The sequence below is a fragment of the Salvia splendens genome, chromosome 17, assembly GCF_004379255.2.
Source record: "Salvia splendens isolate huo1 chromosome 17, SspV2, whole genome shotgun sequence".
Lineage (NCBI taxonomy): Eukaryota > Viridiplantae > Streptophyta > Magnoliopsida > Lamiales > Lamiaceae > Salvia > Salvia splendens.
Window position 1 is genome coordinate 21,565,220 of NC_056048.1, and position 22,307 is coordinate 21,587,526.

Here is a 22,307-nt window from a genome sequence, read left to right on the forward strand (position 1 = left end):
CATTATAATAATGTGGACTCCACTCTCCACTAACATTATTTCCACTACCCTTTCTCTCTCTCTTTCTCTCTTACTTTTCTCCTTATTTATTAAAACCCGTATCGAACCCAAAGTTCATACTCTTTGGGGACAGAGGGAGTATCTGATTGAGAATGCAGGAATGACCATCATCTATGCAACTTTTCTCAATGCCATCTAGGAAAATGCTCTTTCCTCGATATAATCCAGACTAGATATCTTCTTCTTGAAAACAACCTTGTTCCTTTGCTTATCAGTTTGCACTTAGTATTCTGCTGGATAATATGACACTTGTCCATGCAAATCTCAAATTTGTTTAGCCTACTCTTTTGCATCAGCGCTAAACTATTCGTTGATAAGAGGCACCAAGTTTAATGGAGTGATCGAGTTGAGCCCATAAATAATCCGGATATGAGTCTTGCCAGTTGTTCTATTCAACGACTGATTATTAGCGAACTGGGGTTGTGCTAACACCTAGTCTCATTGTTGAGGTTGTCACCTACCAAACTGCGTAGTATATTTTCAAAGGTACTGAATTTCAGCCTCGATCTTATTCGTCGCCACAAGGTAAAAGTAAATCACAAACATCACTCATGATTAGAAGTAAGAGATTTGGCGTGGAGTTTGACGATCTCTCGAACGTACAGTTGCGCCACTTGACTTAGCGTCAATGTTTTGATGCATAAATGTGTCATCTTAGAAAATCAATCCACTACAACCATAATAAAATCTTTCTATCTTTGTATGCGTGACAATTTGAAGACAAAATCTAACTCACAACCTCCTACGACAATGTAGGAACTGAAAGAGGAGTATATAAACCCACATGTTATGACGAGTTTTGGTTACATGATATGTTCGACACCTCGCCACAAACATGGTGTTGGTGAAAAGCCATGTAGAGATTTAAAACACTAGTCGGACATAATACAACCCTATGAAGAACGGAAATAAAAGTACAATAAATTGAATTGAAAAAAAATAGAAACTATAAACCGCAATGTCAACCCAGTATTGCTCTCGGATTGACGTGTCGTCCCAAAAGATAAAACGACTTTGTCTCTGAAGTTGCAACACCGCTAGCAACAGAGCTCCAGCGAACTGAATGATGGCGAGGAACATGCTTTGACTGAAAAAACAAAACTTGAGAGGAAGGGAGCTTGTGCAGAGAGGGATAGATCGATATTCCTTTATTTTCACATAATCATATATGCGCTATACAGCCACATGCATCTAAATAGTCAACACTAATAGTCACATGCAATTAAATGGCCATCCCCAACTGCATTAATTAGCATCAATTTCTCACTACTTTTATAGAATGTTTTTAAATATGAAATTTAAATCAAAAGTTTTAAATTGTTACAGTTATCTTACCGGTCTTAGGGAAAATTGCAGTTAAGTTGATCAATATAAAACTCGAAGTCTTTATTTATTAGATACCTAAAGTTGTATTTATGAATGATGGATGAATACAATGGTTGCATTTCAGGAAAGAACCGACAAAGAAAATCGAAATAGAAATTATATTTTTATTTGACTTTGTTACATCAATATTGAAATAAAATTATTAAAAATATTCTTAGAATCACACACACGATAGACAACTTTGTGGTATCACACTTGAGGCCAATGCCCCAACGTAAACAACTAGAGAAAGAGGCCTAACGCCTCAAGCTTGAGGCAAACGGTTTGATGAATCCGATCTTCCATTTCCGACGTCAAATAATTCTTCCAATCTCTAACTTGACCTTTCCAAAAATAATCTACATTGGCCACCCACTATGAAGCATCCACCTTCGTATTCGTATTCACCTCCAAATTCTTAAGCCTCTCGAAACTGCACCTTCACAAAAGCTCCTCCTCCTCCTCTCCTTCTGCCACTGGCCTCCCCAATAACTCCGCAATCCTCAAAACCTCCCTCTCAGGGTGCGATTTGATCTCCTCGTACTTGACGAACAGGACCTTATCGGTCAGGGGCTCGGCCTCGGCAGTGAGGACGAGGGAGTGAGGGTTGGTCGTTGTGAGGGGATCGCGACTTTCGTCTTTTTTGAGGATGGAGTGAGAGAGTGCCATGAGCCACGTGGTGCCAGTCTTGGGAAAAGACGCAAGGAGGACGTCGTCATCGCGGGCGTGGAAGTTGGACCGGAAGGTCATGGCTAAGTCAACTAATACGGGGAACAACCAAAAGCCTTTTGTTAAGAGGGTTTTCCTCTCAACAGAATAGCAGAGTTTCTAACTCTGACGAAGGAGATACTCCGGGGCCATACTTCGAGGGTCGGTGGCAATTTGGGAGGCTAAACGCAGGAGTATTCCCGTCGGCAGCAATTAGGTTTAGGATTCTTATGACTCAAGCCAATGGGCAAAATAACGATTTCATTGATTGATTAATTCAAATAATAACAATCTATCCCTATTTATAATAATAGAATATAATACCCTAACTTATAGAACAAGATAACAATGTATAGAAGGATTTGGTGAATCAAAAGATAACTAAATAATTGGGATTTCCTAAGATATGGGATCGTATCAACTCCCTCACGGTTGAAATCCACATTGTCGTCAAGGTGGGAACCACAAAACAACGAAGAGAGTTGAAAGTAGAAGCTTTGGCGCGGTATCTCCTCCTGGATCAAATGCCCACCGAATAATTGTGCGCCATCCTTCATCATCCCCATTAAATTTCCGAGCATTAGTGAAGACAACATGTTTGGCAAGCATGTGTAGCTCGATGCGAAAGGTTTCTGCGGCGGCAAACAAGCACTTGATAACTCTTTCAAGTGGCATCTCATTCTCGCTATTACGTAGATCCGTTTTTTTCCATCGGCATAGCAAGATATCCACATTTTCATTTGCTAAAACTGACACATATATCAGGATCGAATGCGCGCAAAATGATCATTTTGATCATCCTAAATATATCACTATCTTCACCATCGTTACTCACAACTAATACTTTCGGATCTATCCCATTTTCTTTCCTGTTATCTTCAACAATGCACTCTTCCCACACAATATCGTGAAGGCAAGGGACAACTTCATTTATCAAACCATACTCATCAGCATTTCACGGATTCGTTTGCCACTCCTTTGTCCTTGGGCTAGGGACAACAGCTTGCGGAAGACAATTAGAGGCCAACAATGGTGCTGTCTCCGGCAGCGGTTGCAAGGGTTGGAAAGGTCCTGGAGCGGAGTACGGCAGCAGCTCCAAGGGCGGAGCCAGACTCGGCTGCTGCGGCTGGCGATCTGATCGCGGCAGCGGCGGCGGCTGGTAGGGTTGGTGGATCTGGTCTACAGCAGGAGTTGCCATTAGAGGTGGTTCCCAACACGAAGGCTTGCGCGTTGGGGGTTGATCGGATATGGTGTGGTGTCGTGGTGGAGCCAATGAGTCGTTTGGGAATAAACCTGAAGGCCCAAAAGAAGCCTCATTATTTCTCGATGGAGAATATGCCATCTTCCGGAGCGGCGCAGAAACATTTGGCTCCTCAAGATCGGGCTTGGTTTGCGGCAACGATCGAAATTTGCTAGCCCGGTGATTTGTGGCACCGACACAAGATTCCATCCTGTCAAATGCTTCCAATAAGCGGTCTAACTTTGCGTTAATCGGGCCTCGGCTTTGGTGGCTGGACGAGGCTGATATTGAGGCTGCCACGGGCAATATCAGGCTTAGGAGTTTCGCGGCTCGACGCATGAATCTGGGCCCATATCTGGGCCAAGATACTGGTGGATAGCAGTTATCAGTTCGTTGTCGGGGCGAATCCCAGCAACTAGGCGGACATTGCGCCGGCAGATCATAATCCAAGTATCCTTGCGATGCATGGTGAGGCGGTGGTTCCCAACAAGAGGGCTGCCGTGATTGTGGTAGATCATAAGGCTGGAAACTCGATAGAGGTCGGTTACCGGGAGGATCCCAACAGGTGGGGCGGCGTCTCTGGACAAGCCCCATTCGGTGAGGCGGTGTTGGCCTGTGACTCCTCGGCGTGCGATGGTTGTGTTGTGCGTGGTAATTGTGTCGCTGCTGCCACTCCGAGGTGGAGCACGGCTTAGGTGAGGTTGCAGCAGACCGTAGGGTTCAGGCCTATACTTGGGTGGCGGCTGATCATAGGGCGGAATACCCAGTGGATCGCGACTGCCCGGAGGATCCCAGCAGGCTGCACGTCGTGGTTGGACCGGCTGGTAAGAATGTAACTGCCGCGAGGCCTGAGGAGGGTTTAGGGTTTAGGAGGGTCGTATTGACGACGGTGATAGCCGGCATAATCCTATGACATGTTGACTGACTGAGGCGTGGTTGTGGTGAATGATGATCGTATGACTTCGACGCGGCAAGCGAGAATCCTTCCCGTCGGCCGTTGCAGAAGTAGAGTTGTCCGGCGGCTAGAGCTCGGCAGACAGGTGAGACTCGACAACCAAAGCAGTTGCTTTGCGCAGAATGTTTTCCATCGGCCAACGGTGTAGCTTCGGTTCGAGATGGTGGGAGGGTGAGATCACGATTAAAGCACCAGTTTGTAACTCTTACGAAGGAGATATTCTGACGCCCTACTTCGAGGGTCGGCGGCAATTTGGGAGGCTAAACGCGGGAGTATTCCCGTTGGCAGCAATTAGGTTTAGGATTCTTATGACTCAAGCCAATGGGCAAAATATCGATTTCATTGATTGATTAATTCAAATAATAACAATCTATACCTATTTATAATACTAGAATACTATACCCTAATTTATAAAATAAGATAACAATATATAGAAAGATTTGGTGAATCAAAAGATAACTAAATAATTGGGATTTCCTAAGATACGGGATTGTATCACCTTCGCTATGAGTAAGGACGTCGGGTGCGTCCCAGAAGTTTTCTTTTGGGAGATCGCGACTCGGTGAAGATGAGTTTGCCATTTTTTTTGGAATGCTTTGAGACTAAATGAAAGCTTAGCCTTCTTCTTTTTATAAGAAAGATGTAATAGAAGTCGAACATGACATTTTTAATAATTTAGTTTATGACTTTAAAACTAACCAGATAATAGCCATATTGATTTTTAATAATTTAGTTTATGACTTTAATAATTTAGTTTATATGATAATGTTGTTTAATATCAAAATTGATACTCGATATCATTCCACCAACCGAATTATGTTTAAAGAATGTGTAAAAAGTGGATTATCAATATCATATTCATTTATTATATATATAACTATTTCATAAGATCTCTCTGATATAGCTGGTAAAATTCTAACATAGAATAACCCTTAGATCATGCAATCATGTATCCACCAATTAATGTTTTTTATGACGATGAATCACCAATTAATGTTTTTTTATGACGATGAATCAGTTAGTAAACGCTTCTCCTTTAATTCAGTAGACCGAGGATTCGTGTCACCACGCGATAGATGGGGAAGCATATATGATTGATCCTCTTTATAATTATGGAAAAACAAAAAAAAAACAATAAATATCATTTATTTGCATAAATTTTAAAAATTGTTTGACTTTATAAAATAAAGTAAATAAAAAAAATTAATGGAATGTCAAACCTACTTTTATATACTCTCTCTCTTCCATTTTAGAAGTCTCAATTAAGTTCGGCACGAATTTTAAGAAATGTAAAGGAAAAATTGGTGAAAAAAAATAGTGGAATGTGAATCACATTTTTATAAACTCTCTCCGTCCCATATTAATAGGTTAATTGGGGAGGACATATTTTAAGTAATGTGCAATTGGCAAAGTAAGAAATAATGAGAAAAAGTAGTTGAAATAATGTAGTGGATGATGAGACCCATAAATGATAAAGCAAGAAGAAGGAGAAAAGATTCTCATAAATAAATATGGACTTTTTGTATGGGACAGACGAAAAAAGAAATTCAGCTATTTCTATAGGACACCGAGAGTATTAATTTTATTAATAAAATGTGTGTAGAATGTGAGGCCTATTATCATTTATGGAATATTCTAACTGAGATTCCTAATGTGGGACGGATTAAAATGAAAAATCGGAACTCCTAAAGTGGGACGGAGGGAGTATTAATTTTATACTCGGTAGTAAATTGTGAGTAAAATAAGTTAGTAGAATATGAGATCCACTTTCCAAAAATAAGAAGAGTGAACTTCAAAAATGGTATTTTATTTTCTGCTTCGCACAAAAATAGTCCCTGATCTTTTTTATAGCATTTTTTGTACTTAAAAAATTACATTTTTGGTACCTAATGTTGATTTTTATCCCAAAATGTCTTCTAAAAATATACATGTTCGCATTTTAGCCATGAAGGACAATTTTTTGGCTTACACAAATGATCTAAAATAATATTATAAAAATCTTTTTTCTTTCTCCTTTTTTCTTTCCTAATTCATTTCTCTATCTCTTCGAATTTTGTCGGCAGTAGTGAAAAAGTTGAACAGGAAGTTGGACCAACTGAATGTGAAAACGGCTTTCCTTCATGAAGTTCTTGAAGAGACTATTATTTACATGCACTAGCCTGAGGGGTTCATTAAGCTAAGCCAAGAGAATAAGGTGTGCTTACTAAACAAAAGCATATATAGCTTAAAGCAAGCTAGTAGACAATGACACAAACAAATATATGAGCATTTGCTGAGAAATGGTTTCAAGAGCTCAAAGTATGATGAGCGTGTGTATGTAAAAAGAAGAGGAGAAGTTCCAGTGACTTATTTGCTCCTTTATATTGATGACATGCTTGTTGCAGGAGCATGTAAGGAAGAGGTTCATAAAGTAAAAGATGATCTGAGTTCCTACTTTTTATATGAAAAACAATAGGAGTGCTAAGAGGATCTGGGAATGAACATAGTCAGTCAGAGACAGAAGCAAGAGGAAAATATGGTTGAATAAGACGACTACATCTCTTGATTAATTCATAAGTACAAGATGGGGAATGCAAAAGCAGCAGGAACCTATTAGCTCAACACTTCAAATCAAATTTTCTGTGCAACAGAGGCCAAGTAATGAAGCTGAGAGACAAGCGACACAATCTATTCCTTATGTTGACATTGTAGGCGGTGTAATGTATGTCGTAATTAGCACCAGATCTGTTGTTGCTAAAGTAATGAGTGTGACTAGTAGATTCATGTCGATCTGATCATGGGAAGGAGCATTGGCTGTCTTTGAAGTAGATTTTCAGTTACATGGTTGGAGCGGAGCTGCAGATTATGGAATTTTGTTCAGAGGTGGTGAAGCGCATAAGGGTGATGCTTTGGTGGGCTATTAGAGCATCCCCAACACAGGTGGGCCGGACAACATCTGGGCCCCGGGCCGCGGCCAGGTGAGTTGGAGGGGGTCGGGACGGGGCTGGGACGCCCCCGGAGCCGCCAGAGCAGCCTGAGTCCGGGCTTGGTTGCGGTCCGGCCTAGCGTTGCGAGGTGTTCAGGCTGGACCCGGGCTGCAATTCAATTTTTTTTTTTTAATTCAAATTTTTTCGAGTTGTTGTATTTGAACCTTCACATTTGTTGTATTTTCGAGTTGAGGCAACACGAAAATGGAAGCAAAGAAAGAAAATAAAAAAGGGAGGAGGAGGAGAAGAAGATGACTGCGTGCCTGTGAGGTGAAAATTTTAGGTTTAATATATTTAATGGGCTGGGCTTTATTTCAATTTTATGTATTTAAGTATTTGTTAAATTTCTATGCTTGTAATTTTCAATTTCAGAATGAAGAATGAATTTTCCGTGTTATAATTGCTAAACATTTTTTTTGAGTAAAATAGAGTGTAGTTGTGAATAGTGCAATTTAATAGTTGGAAATCTAGATGACACCTGTAGAGTTGTGGGAGTTATGGCCTGGTACACAAAATTAGGGGAATGATGACGTGGAGGGGTCTTGGAGCCTGGATCCAGGATAGGATTGGGGATGCTCTTATGACGGTGATTATGTTGGGAACATAGACAACTGAAGATCTTAGTCAGGTTCTATTTTTATCTTGTTTGGAGCCAGTTAGCTGGAAACCAACCTCCAAAGCGTGGTTGCTCTATCAACAACCGAGGTTGAGTATATGGCTTTGACAGCAACTAGCGCTGACAATTTTTGATACGACACGATAACACGAAATTAACACGACATGAACATGCACGTTCATGATTTGAGTCCTTATAGGGTCGACCCAATAAAAACAAGAAGATAACGGGTTGGGTCGGGTCGTGTTTGGGTTATACGTTAAGAAAAAAAATAATTATTTTTTATTAATTAAACATTATTAAACTTTAATTTTAGTTATTTTTGTTGATTAAAAATATTATACTTTAATTTTAATTAATTAAAAAATATTATACTTTAATTTTAATTAATTAAAAATACTACACTTTATTAATTAAAAAATATTAATTAATTTTTTATGAATTTTAAGAAAATATTATGCTTAGATTTTATTAAAAATTAATTTTTAAATTATTTAATTTTAATTTTTAGATTTAATATTACTATAATTTAATTTTATTATTTTGATTAAGAAAATAATTATTTTAATTCGATAATTTTTTATTTTATCGTGTAATATCATGTTTAAATCGTATATAATAACATTATGTTTTAGTCGTTATCATGTTGTGTCAAGCTAGCTTACTATCATAACAGAGAGTTGACTTTTTTTTTTGGTACACGATAACAGGCACGAACTCTACACGAACCCGTTGGGTTGGGACACGAGACAACCTATCTATTTCTTATCGTCTCCCGCTACAAACTTGTAGGTAACATAAGCACTAAACGAGACAATTACAAGCACAGCCACCCCCATATTCACCATCAACTTCCTCTCTTCATTCAGCTCACCCACCCCTTTCACTGCTTTCGCGATTACCTCTTTTTTCTTTCCTCCCTTCACTGCCTTGGTGAGAGCTCCATCTTCACTTTCACTCGACTCGATTGCTTCCTTTTCTTTTTCTTCTTTTCCCTTTTCCTTGCCTGAAAGTTCTTTCACCCTCTCTTCCTTTGCAGCTTCCTCTCTCTCGGCTCCGGCCAGCTTTGTTTTCGATGAGCTAGCTTCCTTGCCCTGGTCCTCAACATGTTTGTGTTTCTCGTCTTCGCGAGCTTCATGATGAGGCTTGTCGATTGTCTTTTTAGGTATTGTGATGGTGAGAGCGCCATCGTGGAACTTGGCTCGAATTGAGTTCATGTCTGAGTTCTCTGGAACCTCGAAATCCTCGAGGAAGCGGCTCCATTTGTTGCCGGCTATGAGTCGCTCCCCACGAACCCTAACGATGTTACGGCTTTCTGTCGAAACCCTAAGTTGCTCTCTCATGAAACCTAAAATTAACATTAGTAGTAACATTTAATTTTGCATAAAAGCTCGTGACAGACTGTCAAAATGTATAAAAACACAAGCATACCAGGGATAGAAATAATGAGGCTATGGGAATGCGCATCTTGTTGCCATTCCGAGTTGGGCTTGAAATCTTCGTACACCAGCCAAACCCCAGCGTCGCCTCGACCCCTCATCGCCATCCTCACTTAGCTTGATTATTTGATGGTAAAATGTATGTATCGTGATTATTGGCCTATGATCTTAAATTCTATAAATCTGGTATGTCTATTTATATAAAAAAAAGTTGGGAAATCTGAGAATGAAGGTATGTATATTGAGTTAGGCTATGATGAAGTAATCGAAATTGAGATTGTCCAAAGAAATGTAAGAGGTATTTCTTGACTGGGGAGATGAAACCTAATAAAGTTCTTTATTTGCCTTATACACTACTCATCATATTACCCTAATTTTTTAATATACGTAAAAAGTTTTTATTGAGTTATTCCATATTAGTATAATTGAGGTAGTACTATGATATGGTTTTCCGAACTATTTCTGATAAAATACTCTGCTAGATACATGGAAGGTTTAGAATTTTGTCACTTTAAATATTTCAAAATATATACTTATATGAAGCATTTATATATAATCAATTTTGAACGCGACGTTTGTGCAAATTGCCTCTGAATCGAATAATCAAGTATTTTTCACGGGAAAATATGAAATGAAAACATCCGAAATAAGTATAATTTTCAATTTTATGTACTAAATTTATTAATACAAAGGTAATTTAGTATGCAAAATGTTATCGAGTAAAAATATTTAATTATTTCTTAGTATTTATTTTTATTGAAAATTAGTTATTGGTTCTTGTCTCTGAAATTGACTTCATTATACTATAAATCATTATAGATTATTCAATAATTATCGACAATCAATCATATAAAATTAACCTTAAAAAATGTGCCATGTGACATAATATAGGCAGGTGATTAATTATGATAATCTAAAAATTATAATTTGACTTTAGTTTTTATATATCGATGGGATTATTTTTTGATCCAATCTCTATCTATATTAATTTAGATAATGTTTCCATCAATTAAAGGATTTACTAACGAGAAGCATTAGTTGATGTCAATGAGAGATGTTACAGCAGTTTAATGCTTAATGCACAAAATTATCATTTAAATCAATTACTTACGTACATTCATCTCTACTTTTATTATACATAACGGATAATACTACGTATCACCAAAAAGGTCACTAATTCATTAATAACGAAAATGTCATGCATTATTTGAGTGTAAAACTTTTCCTAATTTCTATATTTCAAATTTATGAGAAAGGTAGTCTAAGGATGTGGCCACACCACCCTTACATAATTAATAAATACTATTAATTACTATAATTTAATAAAGCATATATAAATGATTTTCATATTCCTAATTGAATGTGATTTTCGTGTATATTCTAGTAGTGTTTTTTTATATATAAAAATCTTGTTCCCTTATTTATACTCTCTTTGTCGGTTACGTTTTACTTTTTGGTAGCTTGGACTTTTAAAATGGGAAGAAATATAAGTTAAAAAGTTTAGTGGAATGTAAGTTTCACTTTTTAATATACTACTATTAATTTTTTGATCAAATGTAAAGAGAATGAATTAATGAATATGAAATTAATTCACTATAAATAATAAAAATAAAATAAAACAAGTGACTGTGGACGAAAAATAAAATAATTACATTACTGGGTACTTAATAATTAGATTGGTCATTTCAATTTTGTGAAATCTTTTAATTCCAAAAGGTTGCATTTCTCTTTCACTTTTTGACCCTATGCACAATCATTACTAAGTATGAAAACATGCACAACATACGCATTTTTTTAATAAATTAGTACTCCCCCATCCCGGAAAGTTTGTCTCATTTTTTCATTTTCGTTCGTCCCACAAAATTTGTCTCATTTCGCTTTTTACCATTTTTTGTAGTGGACTCATATTCCACTAATTCAATCCTACTGATATTTTATTATAAAACTAATATATAAAAGTAGGACTCACATTCCAGTAACTTTTTCAACTCACTTTTCATTACATTTCTTAAAACCCGTGTCGGATCAAAGTGGGACAAGGGATGGAGGGAGTAATATTTACGGCTGATATACGAAGGAAAAAGCTTCTATTAAATAATACGATAGTACTCCCTCCGTCCCGTCTAAGATGACACATTTCTTGGCCGGCACGAGATTTTAGGATTTATTGGTTAAAGTGTTTAATTGGAGAGAGAAAAGGTGGATCAGAACCTAAAATAACCGACTTCAAAAAGATGTGTTTTGTTACCATAAATAGTTGATCAAGAATCTTTGCAAAAATATATTTCAAAGACGAAGGGTTGAACATTTGCACACTTTATCTACATGCAGTTGCAGTAAGTTGTACTAAGAGTTTTCTTGGTAGGATGGCTCTAGAGGAAAAGATTGGACAGATGGTTCAGATTGAAAGGCTTTCTGCCACTCCTGATATCATGAAGGACTACAATATTGGTAATAGTAATGGGTTTTAAGCACATTCTGCTCTGTGTGTGTGTTTCTTGGATTTTATTTACTGGGGTTGAGCTCAAGTGGGTGTCTTTTGTTTGCTTGATGGATTTAAGCCCATTGTGATCTTGGTTTTTTTTTATTCTTGTATGATTTTTGTGTGCTTTTTTTCTGATTAAGAACTTGTGTAGTGGGAGTGGATTATATTATATATGCAACATTGCTATCTGAATGTGGGCTTTCATGGTATCATATCTTGAACAAAATCTATAGAAAGTTCTTATTTTGTGATAACGTTGTTTAGTTTTGACTAATAAAATTTACAAGTGAGATTTCATCGTTATTGGAATATTGTAAAGGTGAATTTAGCATCCAAAGGAATATATCTTAACATCTTTTTGATTGGATAGTAAGTAAATTTGGCAAGGAGATGAATGCAGCTTCAAATCATCAATTGTTAAAATGTGAAAACCACATCTTTCCTTAAAGAGTGTAAGAAGTTATATATTCACGGAATGTGATACAAGTCTTATATTATTATTATTTAGTTTAGATATATTAGGGATTTGCATATCTTTTTTTATATCCTTGTTTTCTTGTTCATTAAGTCAGTAGCATTATAAATAGGAGTTATTGTTATCACTTTATTCATCCAATCAATTAATGAAATATTTTCTCTCTCAAAGATAACGTCCCTCCGCGATCCTAATTCCAATCCTAATTTTGGATTCCCTCCGCGATCCTAATTGGACGCCGGAGTATTCTATCAATCGCCGAGTTATCTGCCCGACGGGAGCGACTCCCGCGCACAGAAACTCTGCAATCGTCCGCCGAGCCTGTTGGCCGCAGAAATTTATCTCCACCGCCGAGCGAAACTCGCCGCCGGTGCTTGTTAAGGGAAACGCCCTTAACAGAATGTTAATTCTCTGCAACACTAGATTAAGCTTATCCTGTCCTCTAACAGGGATCCTGACCTCCCGCGGAGAATTGGTGATGCAACTGCTCTTGAGATCAGAGCTACGGGAATACCTTATACATTTGCTCCTTGCATTGCAGTAAGTTGTACTAAGAGTTTTCTCCCTCAGTTATAGTTTGAGATAAAAACTTCTTCTAGATTCTATCTGCTTAGAGCCATCTCTTTGTACTTGGATCTTTAATGAAGTCTGACAGGTTGTTTGTATTTTTCTGCAGGTCTGCAGGGACCCCAGGTGGGGAAGATGCTATGAGAGTAACAGTGAGGATCCCAAGGTAGTCCAAGAGATGACGGAGATTATACCCGGGTTACAAGGTGAATTTCCAATTGGTTCGAGGAAGGGTGTCCCACATGTTATCGGAAAGCATGTATTGAATGGAACTAATGCATGTCTAATTATTTATTATTTAATTAATTTGGATAAAAAAACATCTGTAGTTCAATCACTATAATCATCATGATTGGCAGTACGTTCTTTAGTATGATAAGTTGCTTAATATAAAAGAATTATCAGAAGTTTTGAAATTTTCACATGAGAAATTTTCTCTCTTGATCTTTTCCCTGAAATAAATGTTCCCTCGATTTTTTTCCCTTTATTGTCTTTCCAGACATTGGCTTTTATTTAAGATACCAAGTTTCCAATAATATGCTGAATTTATCCAAACATGAGTTTTTGTTTTATTTACTGACCCCCACCACTTTCACCTCAGGAACAAGGTAGCAGCTTGTGCGAAACACTTTGTTGGCAATGGTGGGACGACAAAGGGCATTAACGAAAACAACACAGTGATTGGCATGCACGGCTTGCTTAGCATTCACATGCCTGCCTATTATGACTCTATCATTAAAGGTGTCTCGACAGTCATGGTTTCTTACTCCAGCTGGAATGACAAAAAGATGCATGCGAATCGCGAGTTGATCACTGGATTTCTAAAGGGTACCCTCAAGTTCAAGGTATCTTTTGAGACATATCATATACATGGCATGCTTTTTATCTGTAGTAGTATTCAACTTGGGTGACAATTTCTTGCTTGATTCTATATTTCATATGATGTCATACGAAGATATGATATACTCCTACTTGAGATCAGTCAGAAAAGAATATAATCGCTGATGTTGCATTAAATTTAAAAAAATTTGTGATGTTGCATTAAGCTAACAAATCTCTGATGTTGTGGATACAGGGCTTTGTTATCTCAGATTGGCAGGGCATTGATCGGATCACTTCTCCATCACATTCAAGCTATACATATTCTGTGCTAGCTGGTGTTCAAGCTGGAATTGACATGGTGTTGTATAGTTATTTTGCCGAGAAATTGTTTCTCCTTTCAAGTAAAGTTTTTATTAAGTTCAATCTCTTCTGATGTGAAGTAATTTCTGGTCTGTGACAGATTATGTTGCCATTTAACCACACTGAGTTTATTGATGACCTGACTTATTTGGTCAAGAAATGGATCGTATTGATGATGCCGTCTCGAGAATCTTGCTCATCAAGTTCAACTTGGGTCTCTTTGAAAGTCCTCTTGCTGATCTCAGTCTTGTGAATGAGCTTGGGAGCCAGGTAAATCTACGATTCCCTTGATGGATTTTAAAGTAGGCTGTATATTATCCTATAAAATCCTATAGAATTGTACTCCTACTAGAAAGCACACCATTTAATAGGATAAATAATAAATTTAGTAATCTAATTATTAGGACAACAATCTTCTGCACCCCAACTTATAGTAATTCCTTTATCTAAAAGCAAGTCGAAAAAATTACTGCACAGATAAGACCATAGCTTAGCTTAGCCTAACTTTATTGGATGGATTCAGAAAGAGCACACTCATATTGGTGCTGCACACGTCGTCCGGAAGTGGCCTGTCTGATTGCAGCGGCTACAATGTACAACTCTCTTCACACGGCCACGGTCTTCTGCTCTAACACGCTTCTTCCTCGGTCGCCCAGGAGGGCGGAGTGATTTAGGTGGATTAATAGTCATTTCTGCACATTGACTGCCAGTCGGATCTCCTTCAGATAACTCCATCCACAGTGTTTTATCTGGGATAGGATGAATGGTTTGTGAGTACGTCTTCCGGTAGGTAGCAACAGTGAAACAGCTCTCAGTAAATCGATGGACATTCTGTCTGCAAGAGAGCAGTGCAGCAACAGCATGCGCACAGGGTAGACCATACAGTTGCCATCCCCGACAAAGACAACAGCGGTTTCGGATGTCAACAATGTTTGTCCCCTCGTGGGATATTACCTCAAATTCCGCTTCATTAGCACGAAGAACCTGATAAGTGCGTGCACGCTCAAGAGCCTCTGCAACTCGCCTCTCTGCACTCGGCACAAGGATGGATGTCCACTGCATACTAGTCTCTCGACGTTCATTGAACCAGGTCATTAGCTGCCTTCGGATGCATTCCATCATTTGGATTATTGGAAGACCTGAGGCTTCCAAGATCCAAGTATTTAGAGATTCCACTATATTAGCTGTCAAATGTCCAAACCTTGTACCCTCAAAATAAGCTGTAGCCCATAATTTTGGGGGAATCCGTCGAATCCAGTATGCTGCATCTTCAGAAATCTCTTCAATTTCTAGAATTTTGGCTTCAAATTCAATAACTGTAAGAGCATGGGCAGCATCCCACAAAAGGTTAACAAGCATTGAATTGTTAAATTCTTTCCGGAAGCTTTCACTCAAATGACGCATGCAAAACCCATGGAAAGCAGTCGGGAAATTCGCTTCTACTCCATCAACAACACCTTTTTGCCTATCTGACAATATTGTAAGCCTTGGCATGTTTTCAGTATTCACCTCAAGAAGGTTATGGAGCTCGGAGAGAAACCACATCCAGCTATCATCATTCTCCTCATCAACAACACCAAAAGCCAAAGGGAAAAGACCACCATCCCCATCAAAACCAGTAGCCAGAAGCAATGTACCCAGATATTTACTCTTTAGAAATGTTCGGTCAAGCCCAAGAAGTGGACGGCAAGCATTTAGAAAACCATATATGGATGCCTGAAATGAGATGAAGAGGCGTTGGAAGCAGTTGTCAGTAGGATTTCCGTAAACTGATGCAATGCTTCCTGGGTTAGTCCTTTTAACTTGCTCACAGTACTGTGGGAGGAGACGGTATCCTTCTTCAAAAGATCCGCGCATAGCAGCCATAATCCTTTCCTTTCCACGCCAGGCTTGCTTGTAAGATAGAGTGATACCATGAACTCTATGGATTTCTTCCAAGATCTCTTTTGGCTTGCAATTTGGGTTCTCCCTTAAGCGTTGCTCCACAGAATTGGCAACCCACTGAACTGAGGCCTGCTGATGCCCCAGATGGGAAATTCCTCCGCATGTATGGCTATCATTGATGGTCCTGATTGTGAAAGTGGGTACACCAGGAAGCTTTGCAGCATGAATGCGCCATGGACATTCCTCGCTGGCACATCTGGCAGTAAAACGAGTTTTATCTGACTTTATGGTCTGCATCTCAAAATGCAGGGCAATAGCTGTGTCCCTCAGAGCCCTTCGACAAGCTTTGACATCAGTGAATTCTTGCCCAACGTGAAGTTCGTAGCTAGGGCCTATAGCAAGGGTTCTCTGCTGCAGAATATGAGAGGGAGTAACTACTAGAGACTGGTGAAGATCCATATCGTGCATAGAGTCCATGCCCATGTCCTCATGCTGTATCACTGCTAATTCCATATTTTCGTCAAGATCTTGGTTCTCAGACATTGCCAAATGATTATGATCAGATATATCTAACTCGCTGTCATCACAATGTAGATGCACGTCTTGGATATCATGATCAGGTTTCTCCTCCATCGACAAACCATTCTCTTGCTCATCATATTGAGGATCATCATCCTGACCGTCATGACCCTGCCCCAGCAAGGCATCTTGTTCGTGAGCCTGACCCATCTCCATGCCATTATGGTTTTGAGCAATAACTATGTTGTGATTACGGTTTAGCACCACTGGCTGGTTATGACCAAGAGCTGCATCGTTATTTTGCCCCGGGAGAACTTCGTGGTTCACCATCCTTATGCCAGCAGGAATTACTTCTATCTATTGCATTATACCACTCAGTTACATATAAGTCAGTACACAATTCATTAAATTTGAGACTGCAATCTAAGTAACAAATCCAACCTGTATAAGCTCAATGTCCAAGAATTGAAATCAAATTTCTTGAAAATCCAGAACCAAGTAATGAAATCAGAAGGGATTGGACATAATCACAAGCAAAGAAAGATATTTTGTCATAAACAGCAAAATTCACACCCTACACCATACTGCCTCACTCAACATCATTCTGTACCGCAAACCTCCAAACAATAAAGGTGGGCATATCCTCACAACCAATCAAACCCATTCAGCCAATAAACCACAGCCAAAACACACACGCACAGCCTCACAACCAATCAAACCCATTCAGCCAATAAACCACAGCCAAAACACACACGCACAGAAAGAGAATCGCATCAAAAGAGGAATCTTTACAAAACAGGGCTTCAGCCGAACACAAAAACAACACAGAAAAACGAAAGAATCCAAATTAAAAAGGAAAGAGAAAAATTAAAGAGAGATTCACCTGCGTATAAGAAAGGAAATTGGAGCAAAAAGGTGAAATCTTGATCACATCAAGTAGGAGTGTTTAACAGAGGAGAAAGGCAGCTGCGACAACAGTCTCAGTGAAGAATGAGAATGAGAAAAATGGATCCAGCATCGGAGAATTGAAAGGCAGTTAATTGGTTGGAGAAATTTGAAAGTGGCGGGGAAAAGAGGAAGGGGAAGAGAAGGAGAGAAAAGGGAAATCGGAGAAAAGAGAGAAGGAGAAGCGAGGGCAGAAGAGGGCGATGAGAGGATTGGGAGGTGTGAGGAATGGGTATTTAGGTCAAAACTTCTCACCCTTTTCTTCTTCCTATTTTGTACTTTACCCAATTACCCCTTTTCTATTTCCCCATAGGCCCATACTGTATTATTGTATACTGTACTAGTTTTAATATTGTTATTTCATGCTAATTTGTTGTTTACTAAGTACTTAGCACTAGTGACAAGATAGGATATAAAAATTTAATAATTAAGCTATGTTATTGCCATCAAATTATATTGTACATTGTCATTTGTCATATAAGTGCATTATTGCAAATTTGTATAATATACTTTTTTGTATACAATAACAATGATAGGCCATACAAGATCAATTGTTCGTAATGCTATCCTTTTTAATCGATAATCTTCCACCGTTGATTGATCAATAATATTGTTAGACCTACAAACTAAGATTTTATATGTCACGCAATAACAATATATAAGTGGTATACTTCCTCCTTCCACTTAACATTGTACATATTTTCATTTTGGATCATCCATAAAATATTGTCGAACATTTTTTTTTCTATTTAGGTAAATGGATAGTACATTCAACTACATCATTATATTCGCATTCCACTATAGTAATATATAAAGGCGGGATACGCACTGCACTAATTTTTTCACCTAATTTTCTTCATATTTTTTGAAACCGGTGCCGATCAAATGTAAACAATATTTTGTGGACGGAGTGAGTATCATACTAGCAAATTTCAATTTCAAGTACTCTATCTCGCTCTAAGTGAAGTATTTCTTATTCGACACAAGATTTTATGTACTGTTATATTGTAAATTAAGTGTTGAGAAGATAAAGTAAAAAAAATAATAAAGTGGAAAGAATGATGATTCTATTTCAAAAAAATGTAGAGTGTGACAAATAAAATGTGTCACTTAAGTGAGACTGAAAGAGTGTTTATTATTTAAAACTATTTAACACAACATTATTTTTCTGATATACTAATATAATTATGTTATTAATATTATTTACTACTCCCTTCGTCCATCATTAAATGTCTCATTTTTTCTTATTCGACGATAAATATCTCATTTCACTTTTACTATATTTGATAACTGGTCCATAACTTCTACTAACTCACGGTCACAATTGACGACGATGGTATGGGTTTTTTTATTTTTGGAAATCGATTTCTAGAGATGCAGTGGTGATATGAAATTTTTTTTTATCGTCGCGAGTTTAGTTAGGGGTCGATTCGTTCATATATCTCTTGATTTTGATTGTGTTCATCTCTCTCTAATTGTTATGCTCAGATCGTTTTTTGCTGTATTAAGCGCTATTGTTGATTCCCTAGCAATAGAGTTTTAATCTAAAATCGGCGATTAATAGCGAGTTTCGACAGCGAAAACAAGCGATTTCCTGGGCGATTGTGGCTTGCGGTTTCTGGGACTCCCCCTCGGTACAATTTTGCTTCATTATGTTTTAATTTAGCTTTTCAGTTTTTTAGCTAATTTTTAATCGGTGTTTTTGGTGATTTATAGCGATTTTGGTCGGTGTATTGATAATTTTCTCCATGTATTGGTGATTTTTGCAAGTGTAAGATGATTTCTTCCAGTTTTATCGCGATTTTGTTATGTGGATTTTTGATTTGTTGTTGTTATGTGCAAATTTGTTTGTAGCACCTGGTTTCTGATATCATACATGATTCTGCATTGCATTATAAAGTATTGGTGATTGCTGATTAATGTACATGTGAATGCAATGTAGTGAATTGTTCTCTTTTTGTTGATTATGTCGTATATATTGCAGTGCATCGTAGTTTGCTTTGCTGGACATAGTAACATTATTTGCATTTGAGAAAAAGAATAATTTAAGGTATTCGAAATGCACACCACTTGCTTGCATTACATTTTACACTATCTTGCAGTTGCAGAGTAACATACATGAGCGATTGGAAATGCGACCTAACAAACAAGAAATCGAAGTCCTTCCTGCTGCTTCATGACAAATAGTGTACACCAATGCTGTATAGAAGACATTGACTCTGTTATGAGTATTGCATCGAGAGGAGGGGAAAAAGAAGGGACCTATAGACGATGAGAAGATGGTCCAAGGCTACCACAAACAGTGACTGATTAACCAACTTTTGTTTAGTTTCAATGCTGAGAATACATAAAAATTTATACAGCAACACTTTATGTTTTGTACGGCAATACGTGAAACGGTGCACTGCAATTATGATACATGCAAAATTGATCTCATTAAGAAGCAATAACCAATAAAAGGGAATGCAATCTGAGAACAATAGTATAACATTGCCTATTAGTTGTAGTGTATTATGCTAGTAGTAAAGTAATTCAATGAAGTAAGCAAACCAGGGAGCAATAGTAAACAATATTTTGAGAACAAATCTGCAATCGTTTCGTAAATTATATAAGACAAAAAATATAAAGTAATATGCCAACTGCATAAACTACGTGGTAACGTTGCAATATTCAATGAATAACATTCCAATTTGTTATGTAAAAAGTAATACGGCTAAAAGATTGAAGTACTATGAGATGAACTAATTGATCTCCTTTACCCTTTGTTTGCCACCATTTCTAGAGGCATGGAGACACAGTTCTCCAAATTTTCCACACCGACACAATGGTTTGTTGTTAAACTTCAGTCTTCTCCTTCATGGACACCAAACGGCATGCACAACTTTTTCCCCTTCATAGTTGAATTGCAATTTAATGTAATTACACATTATGTGGCCAGCAACTTGCAATACATAATACAACAATCTGGTAAAGAGCAAGGTATAACCATAATAATTGAGTAGAAATGGAATCAATGCGAATTTAAACAGAATCAGTTGGTCCATAAACAAAAAAAAAAGCTAAAATCTAACAATAATCACAACCTAAGTTTGAGAGAAACCAAATAGGGAGTTTCTTATGAAATCGACCAATAATCATCCAAACACATACAAAATCGATCATCAACAAATACATACAAAATGGATGACAAACTGAATCAATGACGAAATATGGAATCAATTACTTAATAAGTTCAGCTTTAACATACTGCAAAGATCAATTACTTAACCAGCGAAATGTGAAACATAATACAGCAATAACATACAGACACAGAAACATATTAAATATAGCCAATCCCAACGCTTATCTGATTGGCAGAAACATATAAGTTATTGATAAAACGTCAATTAAATAATTGCAGATGCAATATAATGCAAATATCAATAAATTAACCACCGAAAATAAAACATAACACAGCAATGTGGTACTAATACAAAAAAAAAACATACAGAACAAAATACAGCCAAGCCTAAAGCTGTATCTCATCAATTGTAACATATACTTTCTGAACAGATCTGATAAATACTCATCCAAAATCGTAATTGCTCACCTTCTGGACAAAACATCCAAATCAAAATTGAGAATCGAATCACATGCCATGTCGTCTGCAATTTGAAATCGTCCGATAATCGATCAGAATGTTGAAATTGAAAACAAATTGGACGAAAATTATGGAACTAAAAATGCTGAAACTGAATACAAATTTGATGCAATTGGGATCAAAATTGTCTACAACTAAAACCGAAATCGATGAAACTATGGAATAACATCAACATTACCATATTTGGATTGAAAAACCGAGAACCAATTATCGACAACTGAGATTCTCGTGAATAAGTTGGCGAAAATTAATGGTGGAATTCTCCAATATAAGCTGCAGATTTGGATGAAAATGGGTTGAATATCATTGGAAAATCATCCATACTGGATTATTGATGAGAATCGCGTGATTATAATCTCAATTTGGAGGAAATCTGGAATGAATTTTGTCGAAGAAAGAATAAGGAAAAAATGTGATTAGTGGGGTGAGTATAACCAATGCAAAGTGACTGCCAATATTATCCCTTGTTGTATTTTTTTTAATCTTTTTATAATTAAAAATAGCTGCCATGTGGTAGATTGAGCACCATTCGATTTTTAGATCTAAAGGTTTAAATTGATGGTATGGTGTCATTATAATAAGTTTTGTCATCTTAACATAACCCTATATATATAGGGGGGAATTAACCTCCTATTGCCCTCTTAGTGTTAAGTTCCAATATAATATCAACCATTAAATTAAAGGGATGGACGGACTAGATGATGATTACATATCTGACTCCGTGTTACATTATTAGGACTAAACGGTACATTATAAGGGTATAATTGTAAAATAAAAGTGAATGACACACGTTTCAAATGTAAAACAAAAGTGAATGACACACGTTTCAAAACGGCAGGTGCATAATTAAGGGGGATTTTCATATACCTTCCATCCCCCCACTCTCTCTCTCTCTCTCTCTCACACACTCCAAACGTATCATCCCTCAACCCACGATCCAAAATTCGTCTCCCCTAATTCCAAGCCGCTGCAAAACCCTAGCCGCTACTCAAATCGAAGAACCAACATCCCTACCGTCGATTTTCTCCGTGAAAACAACCGTCAGTCGACGATTATCAGTTTTAGTCTGATTCCTTTCGCACGCGACCATCGACTTGCATTCGACAACAAGGTAGGTTTAAAAAGTTCTGATTTTTGGTAAGAGACACTTCTAATCGTCGATTTTCGCCATCAAACCACCACATAGTCGACGATTCGCAGTGTTCTACTAGACAACGTCACGATTTTCACAAACGTTTGGTCGATCTTTGTGTGAAACCTT

General features: G+C 37.5%; 3 protein-coding genes and 2 long non-coding RNA genes across 5 annotated transcripts; 1 reads left to right on the forward strand and 4 right to left on the reverse strand.

The window, feature by feature from the left end:
- Nucleotides 1-1,866: 1,866 nt before the first annotated feature.
- LOC121774465 (flavonol 3-sulfotransferase-like) lies at nt 1,867-2,175 on the reverse strand. The gene has a single exon (XM_042171336.1). The coding sequence runs from the start codon at nt 2,173-2,175 to the stop codon at nt 1,867-1,869; it is 309 nt and encodes a 102-aa protein (XP_042027270.1).
- A 6,369-nt stretch (nt 2,176-8,544) lies between these two features.
- LOC121773912 (protein RESTRICTED TEV MOVEMENT 2-like) lies at nt 8,545-9,558 on the reverse strand. The gene is made up of 2 exons (XM_042170832.1): nt 9,342-9,558; nt 8,545-9,258 (listed from the first exon to the last, which is right to left on the reverse strand). Exons 1-2 carry the CDS (start codon nt 9,454-9,456, stop codon nt 8,669-8,671), a joined length of 705 nt encoding a protein of 234 aa, XP_042026766.1. The 5' UTR covers nt 9,457-9,558; the 3' UTR covers nt 8,545-8,668.
- Nucleotides 9,559-14,421: 4,863 nt separating this feature from the next.
- On the reverse strand, nt 14,422-17,647 carry LOC121775222. Its single transcript, XM_042172258.1, has 2 exons — nt 17,345-17,647; nt 14,422-16,818 (listed from the first exon to the last, which is right to left on the reverse strand). Exon 2 carries the CDS (start codon nt 16,789-16,791, stop codon nt 14,593-14,595), a length of 2,199 nt encoding a protein of 732 aa, XP_042028192.1. The 5' UTR covers nt 16,792-16,818; nt 17,345-17,647; the 3' UTR covers nt 14,422-14,592.
- A 1,101-nt stretch (nt 17,648-18,748) lies between these two features.
- LOC121773976 lies at nt 18,749-19,842 on the forward strand. Its single transcript, XR_006044890.1, has 2 exons — nt 18,749-19,040; nt 19,509-19,842. It is a non-coding gene; the product is annotated as an uncharacterized LOC121773976 (long non-coding RNA).
- A 124-nt stretch (nt 19,843-19,966) lies between these two features.
- Nucleotides 19,967-21,493, reverse strand: LOC121773765. Its single transcript, XR_006044844.1, has 3 exons — nt 21,225-21,493; nt 20,996-21,050; nt 19,967-20,370 (listed from the first exon to the last, which is right to left on the reverse strand). It is a non-coding gene; the product is annotated as an uncharacterized LOC121773765 (long non-coding RNA).
- Between the last annotated feature and the right edge of the window lie 814 nt (nt 21,494-22,307).